Source organism: Octodon degus, unplaced genomic scaffold, assembly GCF_000260255.1.
Source record: "Octodon degus isolate 3935 unplaced genomic scaffold, OctDeg1.0 scaffold00076, whole genome shotgun sequence".
NCBI classification, from domain to species: Eukaryota; Metazoa; Chordata; class Mammalia; order Rodentia; family Octodontidae; genus Octodon; species Octodon degus.
The window spans coordinates 1553103-1574043 of NW_004524652.1; the positions used below are offsets into that span (position 1 = coordinate 1553103).

The 20941-nt window shown below is 59.6% G+C and overlaps 1 protein-coding gene across 4 annotated transcripts in view; it reads left to right on the top strand.

The window, feature by feature from the left end:
• Positions 1-20872, top strand: part of Rimbp2 (RIMS binding protein 2) — a 96634-nt gene extending 75762 nt beyond the window's left edge. Inside the window, exons 11-21 of one of the 4 annotated variants that reach the window (XM_023720562.1) lie at positions 3059-3210; positions 3913-4365; positions 6217-6363; positions 6877-7035; positions 10694-10799; positions 12538-12722; positions 12914-13082; positions 13354-13457; positions 14682-14753; positions 18544-18678; positions 20744-20872. In XM_023720562.1, the coding sequence (XP_023576330.1) occupies positions 3059-3210; positions 3913-4365; positions 6217-6363; positions 6877-7035; positions 10694-10799; positions 12538-12722; positions 12914-13082; positions 13354-13457; positions 14682-14753; positions 18544-18678; positions 20744-20770 (1709 nt within the window). In that variant the 3' untranslated portion in view covers positions 20771-20872. Of the gene's footprint in view, positions 1-3058; positions 3211-3912; positions 4366-6216; positions 6364-6876; positions 7036-10693; positions 10800-12537; positions 12723-12913; positions 13083-13353; positions 13458-14681; positions 14754-18543; positions 18679-19071; positions 19166-20743 lie in introns of those variants that run through there. The other 3 variants (XM_023720561.1, XM_023720564.1, XM_023720565.1) reach the window with 3 other exon arrangements.
• Positions 20873-20941: the final 69 nt, after the last annotated feature.

The window sequence follows — 20941 nt, forward strand, 5'->3', positions numbered from 1 at the left end:
TATTTGGTTTTTATTTGGGGCCTATTTTTTGTAGTTCTTTATGTATATTAATCCTCTGTCAGGGGAATAGCTGGGAATTTTTTTCTCCCATTTTGTAGGCTGTCTCTTCACTCTGTTGGTGGCTTCATTTGCTGTGCAGAAGCTTTCTAATCTGACACGATCCCATTTGTTGATTCTTTTCTTTCTTTCTTTCTTTCTTTCTTTCTTTTCTTTTTTTTTTTTTTGCGGAACAGGGGATTGAACTCAGGCGCTTGCACTTGCCAGGCAAGTGCTTATTCTACTGAGCCATGTCTCTGGCCCCAAACCCCTACATTTTCTAAGCAAAAACTTAGACATTTATTTAAAATTCATTCATTCTTTCTTTCTTTCTTTCTTTCATTCATGTGTTTGGTACAGGGTCATTTCACCCCACAGCTTGGACTTGTAGGGGTTCTCCTGTTTTCATCCCCCCCAGTGCTGGGATTATAGGTGTGCACCACCATGCCTGGACTTGGTAAATGGCTCAGTGTGCCCAGGGGTGGGGCTGGCATGGCCCTGTGCTTGCCTAAGCAGGCGCTGAATCTGCTGAGCTATCTCGCCAGCCCTACCAATTTATTTATAGTGAAAGAATTACATAACTTTTTTTTGTGTGTGGTACCAGGGATGGAACTCAGGACCTTGCGCTTGCCAGGAAAGCACTTATTCCACTGAGCTAACTCTCCAGCCCTAACATTACAATTCTATTTGTCTTCTTTTGATTTTGCTGTTGTTTTGGTATAATTTACTTTTACATGTTACAATTCCCTCGGGATTTTTTATTTTATTTTATTTTTTATTTTTTGTATTTTAGGGAAGGGTCTACAGGGTGTTCAGGGTCTCACTACTAGATCAGACTTGTAGAGATCCGACTGTTTACAGCCTCCTAAGAGCTGGGATTACAGCGTGTGCCACCATGCCCAGTCTCAATTGCCATCTCAGCACATCCCGGGGGTGGGGCCAGCACAGCAGGCCCGGGGATCGAACCCTGGCCTTTAATCTGCTGAGCTATTTGGCCAGCCCTTCCCTCAGGATATTGCTATTTGCTTATCTCTGAAGAATTTGGAAAATATAGTTTCATCTTTACCGTTTCCACTGTCCTTTTCATTCCTGCCGTGGGTCTGCATTTTGGCTCGGGTTGTCTCCTTTCAGCCTGGAGGCTTTCCCTTTGAACAGCTTTGGCGTGCTCCTGTCGGTCCGAAGTGGCGTGTGCCTGCACTGCCACTTGTGCTCTTGTGCGGGCCCCGCATGCACCCTCCTGCCACCCGTGGCCCTTCTCGCTGCTGTGGTGGGTCAGCGGCCACTCCCTGCCCTTCCTTTCTGAAGACCCGAGTGCTTTTCTGCCCCTTTCTTTATCTTTGAGCACCAGGAGTTGGAGTCTGATGTGCCTGTACTTGATTGTAGTTATACTTTCCCAGTTTTCACTGAGATTTCCAGATCCCGAGTAACATTCTCCAGATTTCCGGCACAGCTCCGCATGTTTCTTTTGCCCTGTCCTGTCTTCTCTTTCGGAGCCTGGAGCTGTACACCGGGCGACACCGGGCAAGGCAGTTTGCTGCGGTATGCGGATGTTGTTCTGCTGCTGCTCGGAGCCTGCGGTCGTCGCTGTGCCCCAGAGCTGTCTCCACTGGGCTGTCTCTGTGTCTCCTGGTTCTTCCCCTGGGGGCCCGGTCTGCTGCTCAGGCCACCAGATGAAGGTTTTTAAAATCTTGCTAACTGCATTTTTCTGCTCTTGGATTTCATTTGGTTTCTTCATAGTTGGTTCGATTACTCCTTACGCCCCGTTGTTCCTTCACCCATTATCTCTATCTCTTTCCATCCTCTTTTGCCAGGAAACCTGGCGGGGAGGACGTAGGGTCCTGTGGGGCTGAGGAAGGGTGGTTGCTGCCACCTCTGCTACGGTCCCTTGTGGGGATGCTCTGTCACCACAGATGCTGCCTTATGTCTGTTTGACATGTATGGCAGTTGACAGGCAGGGAGGCTGCCTCCGGGCTGTCACAGTCGTAGGCCGAGCTGGGGCTTGCAGCCAGGCCGACAGACTCCAGCGCCCACATTCTTGGCCATGCGTGGTCCCCCTGCGTTGTGTGTTCTGAGTGGACACAGCTGCTGGTCGTGGTCATGGAGAGAAAGCCCTTGTGGGCAGCAGCGGCTGTGTCAGTTGTTCCACTGAGAAGCAGCTGGCAGTCACCGTGGGGTGGTGTGTGAAGCAGGCGGGCTGGGCTTCTGCACAGGGTGAGAAGAAGGCTTGGGGAGCTTTGCCACAGCGCGGGCGTGTTCGGGCCAGTGCCCACTCTGGGGCCGCGGTGTTCCTTCCGCGGGCAGGGATCTGTGCTTTCTAGTGGGAAGCAGTGAGGATTTCCCAGGCCTAGAAGGAAGGGCGCTTCCTTGATCGTCCAGACAGGGCTGGCTGCTCACTGTTTCTGAAGCCACCTGCCATACCTGGTGACATGGCTACTGCTTACCTGTCCCCAAGCTTGGGGCTCATGACAGCTTCTCTTGTTGGATCGGTAAGCATAGCTCATGGAGCACTGGCCCAGAGCAGGTGGCCAGCCTGGGTGCCCGGGAGCAGTGCGGAGCGGCCGCGGCCTGGCAGCCCAGGGGAGCTCGGGCTCTTGGTTTTGCTTAGATGCACAGTGTGGTACTGTGCTGATGTTGGGTGCAGGCTTGCTGTCCCCGGGATCTGATGAAGATTGACGAGAGGGCTGGGGACAGCGGAGGGTGGGACAGGGAGGCTCTTTCCCCTGTCATCCTCCTGCCCTCCCCAAGCTGTCCCTGGTCACCTGTCCCCAGGCAGAGGTGACTGACTGGGCACAGCTGGAGGTGACTGGACAACTGAGAGCACAGGTGCTTTCCCAAAGGAGGCGAGTAGAGGCCGTGTGGAGACCGTGTGCCCGGCACCAGCCAGTGCTGCTACCTCCGCTGGCCGCTTGTCTCCGTTGCCTCTACATCAAGGTGTCACCTGTCTTCCAGGAAGGACCATGGGGCAGTAACAGCCACTCAGCAGGCCAGTCTTGAAGGCCACTATTCCTTCTGTCCCTCCCAGGGCCCCCGGTCCCCCCACAAGATGTCACTGTCCAAGCAGGGGCCACAGCAGCCACTGTCCAGGTCTCCTGGAAGCCGCCTGTACTGACCCCCACTGGGCTGTCCAATGGAGCAAACGTCACTGGCTACGGCGTGTACGCCAAGGGGCAGCGGGTAAGTGGCTTGGGTGGGGGCCCCGATGGGCAGAGTCCCACTCCGCAGCTGAGATGGGGTGACCTGTTCCCTACACGGGGGCAGTTCAGGCGAATCCTCAGCTGCCAGATGCCTCCATTATTTACAAAAGGCCACCCGCACTGTACCTCAGGGCCCACTGGCTTGGGTGCTGGACCCCTGTGACTGGCTCTGCTCTAGGTTGGACCCCAGCACTAGGGTCGCTCCTCGGAGACCTGGCAGGGATGACTCACAGGCAGGTGGCCAGACCCCAGACTCTGGGAAGCAGGGTCGACCGTCTCAGCCCACCACCCTCCCAGCACTGGGAGGGCAGGCAAGGTGTCTCCATCCTGTCCTGTCAGGAGCGATGGATGAGATTCACAGGGTAGGGGTGGGCATGAGCTGCCTTCCGTGGGAAGGTGCCGGGTGGTGCCCCTGCTCCTGCCCCTCCAGCACAGCAGGAAGAGTGTCCCCTGTGCACGCATCTGGCTCTGGGTCAGTCCTGAGGAGGATAGGAGTGCTGCCGGCTGGGCCTTCCGGCTGGGTGTGTCCTGGCCTGTGTACCTCCTGGTCCCCTACTCTCTAGACCCCTGGGCTTCTGGCTGAGGCCGCCTTGAGCAAGATGTCTGGGCCTTGTCCTTCCTTGAGGGGCAGAAGACAGCTGTGGGAGGCCAGCAGCGCTCAGCTGGCCTTGTTTCTGCGCAGGTGGCCGAGGTCATCTTCCCCACTGCAGACAGCACCCCTGTGGAGCTCGGGCGGCTGCGTGGCCTGGAGGCGAAGGCTGTGACTGTGCGGACCCTCTCTGCCCAGGGCGAGTCTGCAGACTCAGCACCAGCTCCTGTGCCCCCAGACCTCCTGGTGCCTCCAGCCCCCGCCCCCAGGGCAGTGCCCCCACCGAAGCCATTAGCCAGCACCCCTGATACCAAAGATGATCACCTGGGCTTCCACACCAAGGCGGAGACCTGGGAGCAGAGCCGGTCCCCTGCACCTGCACACGGAAACCTGCTGGAGCCGCCTGGCCTGCAGGGTGCCACCCCTGGGCGGAGGTCACCTTCACCTAGCCGCATCCTCCCACAGCCACAGGGAGCCCCTGTGTCCACCTCCGTTGCTAAGGCCATGGCCCGTGAGGCTGCCCAGAGGGTGGCCGAGAGCAGCAGGGTAAGCTGGGGTTCTTCCAGGGGTTCTTCCCTCTGTTCCTCTGCATGGGGCACATGGTGGTGGGGATGGCTATAGCTATGCGCCCCCAGACCAGGCTGCAGACCGATGGAAGGGCGCTGCACTCACCTGAGCTGTCCTGGGATGATGTGTGCCCAGTCCTAACTGGGCTGTGCCCTGCTCCTGCTCTGCCCACGAGCCGCTGCAGAGCCCGGAGGGGGGGGGACGGGGCCCCAGTGCAGCTGTGCTCCTGGCCGGCGTCTGAGCCACACGCTGACAGTGGCCTGGGCTGCTGCTCACTTCAGGCTTCTATCTGGCACGTGTGTGAGCACACGAGTGTGCGTGCACATAGGTGTATGTGTGCATGTGTGCACATGCATGTTGGTGTGTGTGCACATACGCATGGGTGTGTGCATGCTCACAGGCATGTGTGAGCATGCATGCAATGCATATTTGCATACGAGCACATGGGTGTGCACATGTATGTAGGCATGTGAGCATGCATGCAGTGCCTGTAGGTGTGTGAACAATGCATGCACATGGGTATGTGCATGTGTGTAGGCACGTGTGTGCGTGTGAGCGTGTGTGTGTAGTGGGTGCTCGCATGTGAACAGATTCTCCACGCAGGCACGTGCACATACAAGGCCCAAGACACACAATGACTGTCCAAGTTAAAAATTTAAAACTGTATGACAGCAAAAGACACACTGCTATGAGTCCCCTTCAGAATAGCTACCCTGTTTCAAACCCACCTATGTCATTGTTTCAAGATGTCTAGGGCTATTTCTGTCGAGTAAAACCACAACGCTGCGCCCTCGTCCGCCTCCCTCACTGGACTCGGCACTGCGTGGCTTCTGGCTGTGCCCCTAAGTCAAAATGACCCTAAGAGGGAGACGCCTTGAATCCATGCAGGGCGCTGAGGGAAGAGGGCCCCAGAGCCACTGCAGAGAGGCGGGGCCGGCGGGGCGAGTGTGCGTGAGGAGAGCGAGGACGGCTGTGTTGCAGCGCAGCTCTGTGCTTTGGACCACAGCCGCACGCCCCTGCGGGGAGAGCTGCACATGGGGTGGGCGTGTGCGCACACTCATCTGCATGACACTGCCACCCTGCGTGCGGCGAAGGGGCCAGCGTGGGGCCGCAGCCCGAGGTGCGCGGTGAGACAGGTCAGGGCCACCTGTGTGGTGCTGGAGCTGCCCGGGGCCGCCAGCCTTACAAGGCGCCCAGATGTTTGCTGTGAGCCTCAGTTTCTCCTTTGAGACAATAGCAGCCCATGAACTTGCGACTTCTGCTTGGAGGGCCAGCTTCAGAGCTCACAGCAGGTGGCAGCTGGGGCGGGGCTGCAGCCCCAGGGATGTCTCCAAGGACCAAGCATTAAGAGCTAAGAACTGTCATTAGCTGGGTTGGCAGGGGTGAGGGAGTGGGCACACCTGTAATCGCAGCACTCTGGGAAGCTGAGGCAGAAGGATCCCAGGTTTGAGACCAGCTTGGACAATTAAGGGCTTAGATCTGTCACAGAGAGTTTAAAGGCCCTAGGTTTGATCCTGGCACTAAAAACAGAAACAACAACAACAACAACAAAAAAGCAAGGCCAAAAGCTAAAAGGAGACGTGTTGGCTGATGGAATGCAAGTGGGCCAGGGAGGCCCATGGGGGAGAGGACAGCCTCCTGGGAGCAGGACACTGCAGCGGCAGGGGCTCAAGCAGATGCACTCTTGAGTAGACTGGGCTGCTCGGGGGGTCGCTACTGTACTTGCCTGAGTGTGGACAGGGCTCCTTGCCCCACAGGGCACTGGGGAGAAGCGCCAAGGGAGTGGCTGTCCCCCATTGCCCAGCTCACCTCATCCCCTCTCTTTCCAAGTTAGAGAAAAGGAGCTTCTTTCTGGAGAGGAGCAGCGCGGAGCCCTATGCCAACTCAGATGAGGAGGATGGCTACGCCTCACCTGAGCTCAAGCGGAGGGGCCCGTCTGTGGATGACTTCCTGAAGGGGTCTGAGCTGGGCAGGCAGGTGAGGCTGGCGGCCACGGTGGAGGCAGGGGAGAGAGAACAGCCAGCCGGCCGCAGCAGTCCTGCCAGCGCCGAGGCTGGAGTGCGCAGGAGAGCCTGTGCCACCTCATTCTGGAGCAGTATGGCGGCGTCCCAGCTGCGCCAGAACCTCACCTGGGCAGGTCCTTGGGTCAGAACAGGAGAGGGTCAGTTGCCAGCGCCCACTGGTTCGTGTGTGAGTTTGTGTCCACTGGTGGACAACATTTACTGGACACCAGTCGTGTGCTGGTGTCTTGGTCACTTTCCCTGTGCTGTAGCACTGTCCTGTTTGGCTTATGGTTTCAGAGGTTACAGTCCTTGGTCAGCTGCTCCAAGGCAGAAGGGTGTGGGGGAACATCTTGGTGGAGGGGTGCTCTCCTCATGGTGGCCAGGGGCTGCCTGGAACCCCATGCCCCCGCCCCCTGGGGAAAGCGAATGCCAAATGGGGACTGCTGGGGTCAGAGCTGTCCCTTCACTCTGCTCCTGTCCCCCACAGCCCCACTGTTGTCACGGAGATGAGTACCACACAGAAAGCAGCCGGGGCTCAGACCTGTCAGACATCCTGGAGGAGGACGAGGAGGAGCTATACTCGGAGATGCAGCTGGAGGATGGTGGCCGCCGGCGGCCCAGCAGCACCTCCCATGGTGCCCTCAAGGTGAGAGGGTGGGCTGGGGCAGGTGGGGGTGGGCGGGACGGGCAGAAAGCTGCACTGCCCCGTGCCGGGCCGCGCCCTGTGACAGAGGCTGCGGGTGTGGGCTCCTCGCTTCTTTCTCACTGTTGAAATTGCTGCAGGACTCCTGTAGCTCCTGGCCATGTCACAGAACAGTGTGGGTACAGGAGTTTGGGGGACCCCTGTGGCATCCTGGGGTGCCCCGCTCTGTGACAGGAGTCGAATCAGGGAGACTGGGTGCTCGTCCATGCATAGACCCAGACCTTGCATCCTCCCTGAGGCCGTTGGGAGAGGCTGCTGCTAGGACACAGTCCGAGTGAGCAGGGTGTCCCCCCTGTGCCCGCGGGGACCTTCGCCCCACAGCTGCGGCTGGGCCAGCACCAGCTCCCGTGCGATTCTGTCACTGAGCGAGACCCAGGAGGCAGGTGCAGGGCCAAGCAGCTGGAGGCCCTGTGGCTGGGGATTCCGGCATGGAAGGGCCTGGAGAGGAGCTTGTCCAGGGCCCAGGGCACCACATGCATGTGGAATGCTGCAGAGGGTGTTGGCCTGGTTCCCCAAGGTGTGGCCCTGCATAGACAGACTGATGGATGTTCCCTCTGCGCTGGAACATTCCAGATCCCTATGCAGACCCCTGCACGGCACCTGAGGCCCCGCCCCCAGCTCACTGGCCTCGTGGCCAACAGCCCCACTGGCCAGCCCTCCCCTCTGCCCCGTGCCTCGTGCCCTCTTGGGCTGCACCCGGGTCTGGACTTCTTGCCGCTGTGTGGAGGTGAGGGGCAGCATGCACAATGTGCCCTCTTCCCAAGGCTGCTGCTCAGGGTGCAGGTCAGGGCCACTTTCACAGAGACTGGAGGCTGCCGCCTCCCCTGGGGAAGCCCAGGGGCAAAGCTCTGGGGTCACCATTCCTCCTGCCCCCCTGCAGCGATCCACATCCCGCCTGTGGCCCCTGGTGTTAGGGGCAGGGGTTGCTTCAGGCCAGCTCAGCCTCTAGGTTCTCCAGAAGCTGCCTGGGAAGTGGTGCAAGCTGGTGCTCCTGTGTGGCAGTGAGCTCGTGGGATCAGACGTGTCTGCCTTCCTCTGGCCCAAACCACTCACCCCAGTACCTGCTCACTCCCAAAGCACCCAGCGCCTTCCCTGTTCCTGGGGGGTTGTCATTGTCCTTTCTCATATGGTATCAGAACTATCCCAGGAATAATCACCCTGAACCACACGCGCACGCGTGCGTGCGCACACACACACACATAGACACACAGTGCGCGCGTGTGCGCAGACACAGCAGACCCTGCCCACAATAGGAGCCCAGGCCTCCAGGGAGGCAGTTCAGCTTATATGTGCTTGGGGAGACTGAGGCCTGGGGTTCAGGGCAAGGAGCCGTGTGAGGGGCTGAGTGCATGCAGCATCCTCACGGCAGTCCGGGTGGCAGCCCCGTGCAGGGCAGCAGGGCAGAGGCTCCCCGTCACCACAGGACACCGAGCTTGGGCCGCAGACGCGCGATGGGAACGGCCTGGCCTCCTGCAGCTCAGCTCTAGCAGGAGAAGGGGCGCTGTGGCAGTGCTCAGGGCAGGGGAAAGGACACCCCACCTGTGAGCGTTCCACAGGCCCTGCAGCCCTGCCTGCACCCCTCCTCATGTCTGAGCGTCACCTCTGGCTACGTGCATGGCGCCCGCTCCCTGGTGCTGTCCCCGCCTGCGCCCGGCTCCTCCCCGACCACCCGCTCACCTGGAGCAGAAGCATGTGTCTGCCCGCCTTACCGCCACCACTAATGTGTCTGTGTTTTCTTTCCTTCCTCCGTCCCCTTGTCCCACGCGTGGCCACCATTCTGTCCCCCATCCCCAAGGAGTGCTATAAGCCTGGCAGCCCGGAAGGTGCGTTCCTGGAGCAGGCCGAGCCCCCCCAGGCCCCCCGGCGCAGTAAGAGGCTTTTCAGTATCCCCGAGGTAGCAGAGGAGGATCCGGACCCCTGCCGGCCGCTGCTCCGGCAGGGCCCCAGGGCGTCCAGAGCCAGGGTCCTGCTGGCCGCGCGGCACAGCCCTGCCCCACCCTGCTGGGGCCCCCCAGCGCCACCCGGCTCCTGGTTCTCCACCAAGCACAGGGTTCCCCGAGGGGTCACCCACGCGGATGATCTGCTCCTGGAAGACAGAGGTGGCCGGCTGGGCCGCTGGGCCACCCGGAGCCCCGACAGTGGCCTAGACTGTGGCAGCGAGGAGGAGGAGCTGCGGAGTAGTTTCGGGAACCCCGAAGCCAAGTGCAGCCCGGGCCCTGGCCAGTGCACCTGTTGGAGAAGCGCGCGGCCCCTGCTGGCCCGGCGGCGGACGCTGACCCGGCAGAGCAGCATTGAAGAGGACTTTGGCGAGCAGGAGGACCCCGGGGGCGGCGTCAGGAGCGATGACTTCCCAGCCAGCCCGGAGAGGTCGGCGCCCAGGAAGCAGGGCTGGGACGCGGCCAGCGACCACGACGGTTTTCGGGGTGTCTGGTGGAAAGGCGCGGCCGGGCCGGACAGTAGGGCGGCCATCCAGCGCGGGCCGCCTCCCCGGGCGGCGGACGGTCCCCGGGTGTGTGCCGCTCCCCTCCCGCTTGCCTGGCCGCGCGCGTCCCCGCGGGCCTCTGGGCGCTTGGCTCTCCCGCGCTTTTGGTTGGTCCGTCGCATCGCTTGCCGCGCAGGCGACGTGTTTCCTTTGCTCTCGATGATGGTTTCCTCCACAGGATGGTGATTCTGGCTGCTTCGATTAAAGGACAACTGAGCCTAAATTTTAATGAAGGGTTAGCTGAACGGCACAGTCCGTATTTCCAGAGCCACCCGTAGAGGCCGAGGTGACCCCTGGCATTATTTTGTCCCTGCCCTTTTCGCTTTTTGTGTTGCTTCCCCTTCTGTCCTCGCCGACCATTTTACCACATGGAGTGTGTCAGTGAGGGAAGTCGCTTTTGCGCAGGCCGGTTCATCTCTTCCCGTCTTCAGCTGCTTCTGCCCGGTGAGCCCGAGGCCCGGTCCCTCCGGGTCACGCTGAGCCTGGGGACGCCCAGGCGGGCAGGCAGGAGCGGGCCCCTGCGCGCTGTAACGTGCCCACACGAGGGCGCCACTCGGATTCCCTGCCGCGGCCTCCTTGGGGCTCTGCTGCTTTCAGGACAAGGGGCCCTTGTGCACGTCCCAGCGAGCCCGGCGCCCTGCTGTAGGCCCTGAAAGGAGGCCCTCGGGCCGCCTAGCGCATGGTGGCGCCTTGAGGCTCGGGCTGGCATGTAGGGTCCCCCGAGCTGGTGATGGGCGCCACCACATACCACTCCTGCCAAGCCAAGGCGGGGCCCTGTGGCGCCATCCTGCTGTGTGGCAGCTGGTGTCAGGGCGTGGACTGCCAGAGGAGGGCCCGCGTGGTCACACCTGCGACCCACCGTGTACTGGGTTGCATCTAGAGCATCCTCAGTCTAAGCGAATATTCGATTTTGGCAGCAGTAATGGCCACCTCAGGTCTCGCAGTGGTCAGAAGGTCCCCGCTGGGGTGCGGGTGAGCTGACCATTCAGCTAACCGTTCAGTTAAAAGCTAAGCTGAGTTGCCTTTACAGCTTCGCTTCCGACCCGGGTTGATCTCACGGACCTGCTCTTGCTTCCGAAGGCCAGCGACCCCGTGACTGTATCGCTGTCTCACCCCCAGATCCTAGGCAACCCAGCGTCGGCAGGACGCGCGGAGAGGGTGGAGCGCGGGAGCCGGAGGTTCCCCCACGGCGGCGCCGGTCCCCAGAGGCCCCGGCTGCCCATCGGTGAGTGGCCCGCCAGACGCTGGTTCTGTGACCTTTAGGGTCGGTGGCTCGTCCTGGTGCAGAGGGACGCGGGCCAGGCACACGCAGCGGCTTCCCAGCGTGGCCTCTAAGGTGCCAGTGCTCAGCGAGGGCCAAAGCCTGAGCCAGAGCAGAGCTGGAGGTGGCCGGCCCCAGAGATCTGGGCGAGCCTTGGGTCATGGGGGCACAGGAGGCTTGGGCTGGGAAGCCGGGATTCTCTGCCCGGTGGGGCCCACCCAGTGTGGCTCGCCTTCCCCTCATGGGGCTGGTCTGCCCCTTCTCCTGATGCTTTCTGGAAGTCGGTGACCAGGCAAGGGGGTCAGTGGAGGGTCGGGTGGGACACTTCTCTTGGTGCCCTGCAGTCAGGGCAGCAGCGGTTCCTCATTTATTTTGCTTATTTTTTTGGAGACAGGGTCTTGCTATGTAGCCCAGGCTGGCCTTGAACTCCAAGTGATCCTCCTGCCTCAGCCTCCCAAGTACTGTGATCATGGGCGTGCTCCACCACGGGTGGTGGGCAGCATTGATTCTACGAGCTGCTAACACAGTCGTGGAGCCTAGAATCAGATCTTTTGTGAACTCACATGTGCCCACATGTGTGCATACACACACATAGACACAGACACACGCACAGGAAACAGCAGAGAGAACACCAGGGCTGAGGGAGGCTGTTCTGAGGGAAGGGGAGTGCACCCCAGCGAGCGGGTCTCCGCCCCGCCTCTGCGCCCCTTCTTTACTGACGCTGCAAGCAGTGTAAGACGTGTTTCTTCTCCCAGTTTTACACTTTTTATTTTTGTCATAGAAATCCTTAAAAACAGTTAACAGAGAACCAGTCTCTTCCCTTATTATGAAAGTCAAAGCCTCCATGAAGATGTTGGCCAAGCCTGTTGCTGAAAAACTTGGCTCTCAGCAAAAATCACACTTCCAGCAAACGGGGCTGAAACAGGACGCCTCTGCCAGGCCCCGAGGCCTCGCAGTCCAGGGGAGCCGTCCCGCAGCCGCTGCCCATTTTGCTTTTAAACTGAACTTTGTGCTGGGGAACAGGCCAGCCACAGGTCCCCACCCTGGCGCTGCCCTCCCATAGCTGTGTTCTTCCTGCCCACTCTGTGACCCACGCCAGGGACCAGTGGGCAGGACACGGACAGGGCTGCCCTCCAGTCTGTCTCTGCCTCTTACAAAGACACAAGGACACAGACATGTGACCCCGTGTCTGCTGCTGCCTCTGAGTATGGAGAGCCGCGCCTGGGTGGGGCGCGCATGGGCCTCCTCCTCACGGTGATTCCCTAGGCAGCGCAGAGCAAGCACTGACGTCTTGTGTGCTGTGCAGGGAGTGCAGCCAGTTGTGGTGCCCGCACACCGCCCGCCCCATTCTGTGCAGGGATGCAATGTCAAGGAGTCTGGTGTCCCTGGGTCACTGGGGTCAGCATGTCAGACAGGGTCACTGCAGGAGGCAGGTGCCCGCAGAGTTCAAGCCCTGCTCTGCCGCGGAGCTGTGGTCATGGGGAAGGGGGTGTGGCTCGGGCGCCTGGCCACTGCCCTTCCTCCTGCCTGAGGCCCAGGCGTGCGGGAAGCTTCTGCCTGCTCTGAGTCCAGGAGCGGCAGTCCTGAGGGCAGGGAGAGGCGGCCACTGGCCCACAGCTCAAGCTGTGCCGCCCTGCCCCCGCCCAAGCTCCTGGGTTGCACAGGGTCACCGGGGCCTCCGTTTCTCCCCACCCACTCCCAGATGACTACACCGGGCACGACCGTCTCTCCCCAGACTTCTATGATGAGTCAGAGATGGACCCGGGCTCTGAGGAGCTCCCGGCCCGAATCTTTGTGGCTCTCTTCGACTACGACCCGCTCACCATGTCCCCTAACCCTGACGCCGCGGAGGAGGAGCTGCCCTTCAAGGAAGGCCAGATCATCAAGGTGGGGCCCGGTGCAGCTGGCCGGGGGCGCGTCCTGAGGAGGGCTGCGGTTCTCCTGCATGGGTGGCATCCTGTGGCACTGGGAGCCTTGGGGATGGGGGGGCAGAGGCGGCAGGGTGGCGGGAGCCCTGGTGAGCTTGCAGGGGGCAACAGGAAGGCCTGCGGGTGAGGAATCAGCCTGCCCCCCTGCAGGTGTATGGTGACAAGGATGCTGACGGGTTTTACCGCGGGGAGACCTGTGCCCGGCTTGGCCTCATTCCCTGCAACATGGTGTCCGAGATCCAGGCGGACGACGAGGAGATGCGGGGCCAGCTGCTGCGCCAGGGCTTCCTGCCCCTCCACACCCCGGTGGAGAAGACAGGTACTGCAGCGGGCATGCAAGGGCCAAGTGGCTTGGCCCAGCTTGTGAGATGTGGCCGGAGCTGCAAGTGCTCTTCCGTGTGGACCGTGAGCGCCCACCTAGCATGGCATGTGTGCGAGGGTCACGGGGTCGTGCCTGCTGCCACAGAGGGCAGGGCTGTTGGCCCAGGCCCCCAGAGGGGGCAGGCACCTGGCACAGGGCTGGGCTGGGCAGGGGACCGTGGGGGGAGGTGATGTCACAGCAACCCCTTTCTCCCCTTGTCTGGTCACAGAGAGGAGCAGGAGGAGCGGCAGGCCTCACTCGGTGTCCACACGGAGAATGGTGGCCCTGTACGACTATGACCCACGAGAGAGCTCACCTAATGTGGACGTGGAGGTACAGTGAGGTCTTGGGCGTGACCACACCCTGCACCCACACTGATAGGTGGCGGGGTTAAGAACTGTGGCCCCTCAGGGTGTGGCAGACACAGTGTTCCCTGAGTCCATGGTCAGCTGCTCGCCAGAGCACTTGTGAAAAATTCCAGACACTAGCAGTGTGTCGGTGTTTAAGTGTTGTTTGCCCAAGGCAGCTCACCCCCGCCCACCCCCATGGCCCCCATGTTCCCCTCCCAACCCCTCATTGTTCCTGTTCCCATCCTGTGGCCACTGACCTAAGTACTCCAGTTTGGGCCATAACTCAGCTGTGTGCTGCTTGGGGCCAGGAACCCTCAGGGGCTGTTTTATGTCACACTGCGCCACAGGCTGTGCCTATCAGAAATACCGTTTTGTAGGGGCCCCAAGGAGGCCTCACTGTCCCGGCCAGCTGTCCCCAACCCAGCTGTCCCCATCCCACACTGACAGAGAGGCCTGTGAGCCACAGCCTTACCTCTGGAGGGATGTGCAGGAGGGAAGTTCCTGTGGCAGAGCTGGCTGCCAGGCCACTGTCACATGATGGGCAGTGAGCCAGGGCAGGCGGCGTCCCAAGCCACACAGCACAGGCTGGATGCGCTCTGTCCTCGGGGCTGCCATGTGGTCCGGGGGCTGTGCATCCTCTGCCTCTGGCCAGCCACTGCCCATGACCTTTAGCCCTTGATTCCATGTTTAGAAATTTTAAGGACTGTTGTGTCTTCTATCTCGTGTCAGTCTGTGTTCTGGAGCGCATGGGGACAGTGGATCCCTGAGGACAGGGCACTGTGCCTGCACGGGCCGCCCGTGCCAGGCTGGATGACACCAGCCTCTTGGGTGGATGGCACCTGGACAGGGTAGGGCTCCTACCACCAGCAGGGGGCGCCTGGTGCTGGGCCTCACTTGAGGGGGAGCAGGCCTGCATCACAGGCCTTTGCAGCTGCCCAGGTCTAGTTTTGTAGTTGTCTGCCTGTGGCCTCTGTGTCATCGGCCTGGCCAGGACCCACGGTGCTACCGCAGTTTCAGATTGAACCACCTGCATTGTGCGGGTGACCCTGAATCTTCAGCAGGGCTGGCTGGCAGCTCCACCCCTCCACGGGAGGAGCAGGAGGATGCCCAGGGGTCTCCAGTAGTCAGGGACAGCACCAAGAACTTATTTTTAAAAACAATTACCTGTCTAGCAGGATGCTACTGACTTGGCGTTCCGTCTCCACAGGCCGAACTTACATTCTGCACGGGAGATATCATTACTGTTTTTGGCGACATTGATGAAGATGGATTTTACTACGTAAGTTTTGAAGCTTCGGGGAGCCCAGCTTCGCTCACAGTGGGCTTTTGGTCCTGGTCATCCGTCCTCAGGGTCGTGGCGCACGAGTTGCATCCCGTGCAGCTCGCTGAGAAGCTGCCAGCGCGCTGTCTCTGCACCGGGCTGCCTGGATATTAGGGACAGGTCCTGGGGCCTCCACCATGCTTCGGTGTGCAAGAACAGCGGAAGAATGGCAGGCTTGCTTTGGCCCTCACCAGCTGCCGCATGTAAAATTTATCAGATTCCGTTCTTTAAGTTTTGGGGGTGGGGTACTGGGAACGGAGCACAGGGCATTGATCCCGAGTTCATCCCCTGCCTCTTTTGTTTTTTCAGACAAGGTCTCATTAACTTGCTAAGTCATCCCAGGGTGGGCCAGAACTTAGGATCTTCCTGCCTCAGCCTCCCAAAGCGCTGTGGTTGCAGGCAGCGACCACACCTTCATGCCCACCTCAGGAATTGCTGTGTAAGGAAATTAAGAACTGGGACTGAGCACAGGTTTCAGATCTTCTGTCACAGACCCCTGGAGCAGTCAGTCCTTGCCCCTCCTGGCCTCCACCCTGTGAAGCTTTTTCTCTTCTCTGGAGTGAGTGGACCATGCTGGGCTGGCACGCCCCAGGCCTCATGTCCCTGCTCCCACCCCATTGCTGATGGAGGCTGGGACAGGGTGGGCCCATGGCCTCTGCTGCTCCGTGCCTTGTGTCTCCTGGGACATGGTGCTAGTGATGCCTGTCACCAGCGCTTCCGTCTCTGCCTGAGCCACCCTCAGCTCCTGAACTGTGTATTGTGTGTGTGTGTGTGTGTGTGTGTGTTGCACTTGCCTGTTGTTCCCTTCAGCAAAAATTAAGCTTTGATGGCACTGAATAGAGCCATCCTAGGGCGAGGCCTGAACCATCCCTCGCTTGTTGTGGTTGGCCTCTCCCATCTTCCGCTGTTGTCTCGCATGTAGACGGCAGTCTGACCTCTGTCTAATGAGATCAGCGGGTGAGAACCGGCTAGAGAGACCATTTATTTATTAAGCAATCTGTCTTCTCCTTACTTGAAAAATTCCTCCTCCTCCTCCTCCTGTGTGTTCCACCCCACTCTTCGCTACCTGTGTGCACGCACACGGCACACACACACACACACACATGCACGCATGCGTGCACAGCACACACATGAGCCCAGTCTCGTGCTCAGACATCTGGGTCCATCTGAGGTTGAACAGGGTGCTTCGGGGCCGGGGAGATGGCTCAGTGGAGCGCTTCCCCGGCAAGGGCAAGGGCCTGAGTTCAATCCCCGGTTCTGCCAAAAACTAAACAAACAAACAAAAACAACAACAAAAGAAACACACCAGGGTGCTGCCCAGCACTGTGTGGGCACAGCCTTCTCCCCTCACTCGCCGCCACCTAGCCGAGGCTCGCGGCTCTGTCCTGCACATCCTTGGCACTTCTTGAGTTCGTCCTTAGGAACCACTGCTCTTGGCAAGGGTTTTCCCGGTGTGTGTTCTGTCGGTGGGTTAGAAGACATGGTGGAAGCGTGCGCGCTCCCCACGCCGTTTTCTGACTGTGTCTGCTGCTCAGCTGGTAGCTGCTTTGTCTCCTTCACTGCTTTGTACCTTCTCTCTCTTCCCTGTCTCAAAGCCTCATTTAGAACAACTTTAGGAAGGATTCTGGGGTCATTGTGACTTCTCATGTAAGTCAGTAACAAGTAAACGCACACTTTTACAGTATTATATATTTATTATTTACAGACCAGATCATCAACAAAGTTAGCCTACAAGCCCACCCCTGGCTAGCTGGGCAGGCAGAGCATATGTTCAAGCCAGCTCGGGTGATTTAGTGAGATGCTTTTACGAAGGAAAAAAGAGCGAAGCTGGGTGTAGTTAAATGTGAAGACCTCATACAGGGCAGGGGCATTCCGATTTAGGTCACTGAACTTAGTTTTTAAGTGAGTTGGGGACTGTGGTCTATAATTATTTTTAAAACACTGGATTTGATCTGTTGACTTTTACCCCCCCCTTTTCTTTTTTTATTTGCCTTTTTGAGACAGGGTCTCTCTGTGCAGCCCAGGCTGGCCTTGAGCTCGCTGTGTCCTGCCTCAGCCTCCCGAGTGCTGGGATTGCAGATATGCACCCTGCACCTGGCTTGTTAGCATTTTCTTGGGCAGCTCCTTTTGTGTTCCAGAAATGCTACTGGTCTGTGCTCTTTTGAGTGACTTTGTGGTGGTTTTTGATATCAGCACCAGTCGGAGTCACTGATGAGCTCTCCGGGAGGTCTGAGTGCAGCGGCGGGGCGGCCAGCACTGCCACTGGAGGGTTCCTAGAGGCAGCCTTAGACTCTTTGTTTTCACCATACAGGATATAGTTGTGCAAAAGGGGTTATCTGCTTAAGCAGCTATCTTACTGAGTTGGTTTTCAGAAAAGGTACATGAGCTGTACCTATAAACACAGTTGGACTGTAGATGGTCCAGACCACACTGGAAGGGGTGCTTGGTGGGGCTCAGAAGCACTCTCCCACTTTCCCACACTGTGGTGTAGCTCCTGTGTCACCTCCCCTGTGTCCTGTGGCACTGCGGGCTTGGCTCTGCTTCCAGGAGTTTCAAGGTCATGTAGTGCACACCTGGCCAGATGCCCTCATCACTGCAATCTTGGTTTTTTGTTCTCTCTCTCTCTTTTTTTTTTTTTTTTTGGCGGAACTGGGGATTGAACTCAGGCCCTTGCGCTTGCCAGGGAAGCGCTTATTCCACTGAGCCATCTCCCCGGCCCCATCACTGCAATTTGATAAACAACTGCAGAGGACCTCCTGCTGGATGCTGGAACCGCTGGATTTGTCAGGAGTCCTGCTCCCTGCCGCATACAAGCGCACCAGTCAACCTCCAGGCATTTTACGGTCCCAGTACTACAGTGTACTGTCCCGTGTGGCCCCTGTGTGCCTCCTCCTAAGGGTCTGCTCCCACCACTGTCTCTCCTCCCTGTACCACCAGAGTCTACACAACCCACAGCCACTTACCCCTTTTGTGGTCCCTCACAGCCCAGCACCACTACATCCCAATGTGCCCGTTTACATACTTTTTGGTGTTGGCCATGAACTCAGGGTCATGTGACGCTAGCCAAGTGCTCACCACGAAGCTTGGTCACCCGCACACCGTCAGTGATGTGCACAGAGGGTGACCAGCGTATGCTTAGATGCAGAAGACAGGTGGCCTCCCTGAAGGGGACCGGGGGCTGGATCCCACTCTGAGGCCCCACCTCTAGGGCCGGGTCTGACACAAGTGGGGACACTGTGGGGATGAGGTGGAGAGCAGGCTGGCCCCCCCGGTGGGCACAGGGGCCCCGCTCTGGACAGACGCAGGAGGCGAGGCCAGCAGGGGCTGGAGGTACCTAAGTGAGGTGATGGCGTCCTTGGGGACAAGGACAGGAATCAGCTGTAGGAGCACTGTGGCTTGGAGGCTGTGGGGTCGCGGGAGGGGTCCACGCTGGCTCCTGGGATACCCCTGCAACCGCACCTGCTGCAGCCAGCGATGGGCGGGGCGCTGCCCCGTGCCTCCCAGTGCTGACCACCAAAAGAAAACCAGGATGATAAAAAAAGGAAACTTAAGAAAGGAGGGTCGGGGAGAAAGTGCGGAGCACAGGACAGATGAACCTAAATAAACCAGTTACCAGAACAGGGCAGTTACCTAAACATTCCAGTTAAAGATCCAAGGTTGTAAGAATGGTAATCCGTGCGAGGGACCCCACACCCTGTGGGTCCCAGCACCCCACCGCCCAGCCCGGCCTTCCTCCCCGCGATTGCAGGGCGAGCTGAACGGGCAGCGAGGCCTGGTGCCTTCCAACTTCCTGGAAGAAGTGCCTGAGGACGTGGAGGTCTACCTTTCCGATGCCCCGTCCGTCTGCTCTCAAGACCCGGCCCTGCACGCCAAGGCCAAAAGGGTAAGCCGCCCCCCCTAGCCCCGCCTCGCCCTCTCCTGGCCTCCTGGGCCTCTCTCGCACTCACTGTGCCCGCCCAGGCGCTGCCTAGGTCGCTAGTGCCCGCACACACAGGGACCCCGCAGCGCCCGCCAGGCTGCCCGCCCCAGGCCCTCCTCCCACCCCACATGACAGACGCACAGCTCAGGTGACGGAGAGTGCTGGGCGCCCGCCCGCCCGCCCTCCGTGGAGCCCGGCTCGGCACCGCGGCAGGGCCCGCTCGCATCTGCCTGCGGCACGCACCGCCTGCGGCACGCATCCGAGCTGTCTCATCTTTGCTTTGCCCATCGCCGCGAGCTCCTACCTGTCATGTTTTACGTCTGTATTTTTATTTCTCCGTCATCCGCTTGGACACAGAAGAAGAGCGTTCATTTCACACCCTAAGCAGGCATGTAGCCTTCACGTAAGTGAGCAGCGGAGACGCCTAGCGAGAGCCCGACTTAAGCTGCCGACACGGACCAGTGCGGTAGCCTTAAGGCTTCGCTGTGGGCTTACAGAGAGAACCAAGAAATATGTCTCAGAGCCGCGGGCCACAGGGTTAGGCTGCCACGGGGCACAGTTGCGGAGCAACTGAACGTGGAGTGGAGCTGCTCCTCGCTGCCCTCGCTGGGACTCCCGCCCACTATTGGGAAGGCCGACACTGGGAACATATTTCTTGCCCAGCGAGCTGTCTGTTTACATAGAGAGTGCTCACTGTGCTCCGAGGCCGAGCCGCGCGTGGCGCTGTAGCCACTCCCGAACAAAGCACAACCTACCGTATGTTTACTAGACAAGGTTTTACTTTGAAACCAGACCAGAGCCCCCCTCTCATTTAAGATGAAGCAGACGAGGGGCGGCCGCGGTGGCCGGGCTGGCCCGGCGCGCAGTGACCATGCCGCTGCCTTGCCCCTCGGCCGAGCACACGCAGCGTGCGCGCACCGTGCGGCCGCACGCGGGCGCCAGCACAGCCCACGCCTCGGGCGTGCACAGCTTCCGTGATCGCACTAGGGAAGCCCGTACCTCCAGGTGTGCTCGGGACGCACTCCTAGGTGTTTTCCATTAGAACTAGACCTTGATTCCAAATCCAAGCAAGCTTGAGGCCCCTCGGGCTACGTCCGCCTGCCAAACACAGATGCTCGCTTCCGGGTGTGCAGGGGCCTGTGGGCCGCGCCCAGGCTCCCGTGCAGGAGGGGTCACGGCCGTGGAAATGCCGCTACCGCACGGCAGCACGGAACACAGAAACGCACCCCGAGCTACACACCAGGAGAAAATCCCGCTCAATTATTTGGGAATAGCGAAAACATACAATAAGGGCCTTTAAGCTTTCTTCGATTGTGATTAAGGTTCATTTCAGTTCTTTTTTTTCTTTCAACCGGTGTGCCATCTCCAATGTTTCTATAGTTTCTAAGCAACCCAAGAGTGCACTCAACACTGGCAGGGGTTATTGTAACCAAAGTAGTTTTCAAACGCATCCAAATTCCCTTCTAAGCTGACCGAGGGGCCCTCGGTCAACCCCACTATCAATCTGACTCCAGTAGCTCCCCGCTCTCGGTCCAAATTTGCAGAGTAAGTTGAGACCTAGTTTTGTTTGCCAAGCAACGGCCACCCCTCTCCCAAGCCAAGGCCGCAGGAGCTGCTTTGGGCGAGGGGTGTGCTGCGTGGCCAGGCGCACGCTGACCCTTGAAAGAAGAAATGACCCCTTCCTTTCCCACGGCGGGGCGGGGCGGGGCGGCGCGGGGCGGCCGAGTGGCTCGGTGTTGGTGGCGCTCACGCTCTCAATAAACTGTCACAATGTACCTACTAGGTTCCTCCTGAGGGTTCAGGGCCAGCAAGGAGAGCTCCATCCCCCACAGGCCACCTCCATTCGGGGTCACCTACGTCATCCAGGGGTTCTGGTAGTCCCGGGAGAGGCAGGGCAATGTCCTCGAAAAAGAAAAAGGGGCTGCTTTCCAAAGGCAAGAAACTGCTGAAAAGGCTGGGTGCGGTGAAGTGAGCCGCGCGCTTCCGGACAGCGTCCACACCTATGTGATTTTCTTTAATTCCAAACTAGGGCTTTCATGACTCAAGCACTTCCTAACACCCTCCTCCTCCCCTGACACCAGTAGAGACACGCACTTGTCCACTCCATCCACTCTAAGCCACCGGCAGAGCAGAGAGCCGCGGGGCGCTCTGTCCCCGCCCAGGTCTGGCCCGCAGGCGGGAGGCGGGAGGCGGGAGGCCGAGGCGCTCTGGGCCCGCCCCGCCCCGC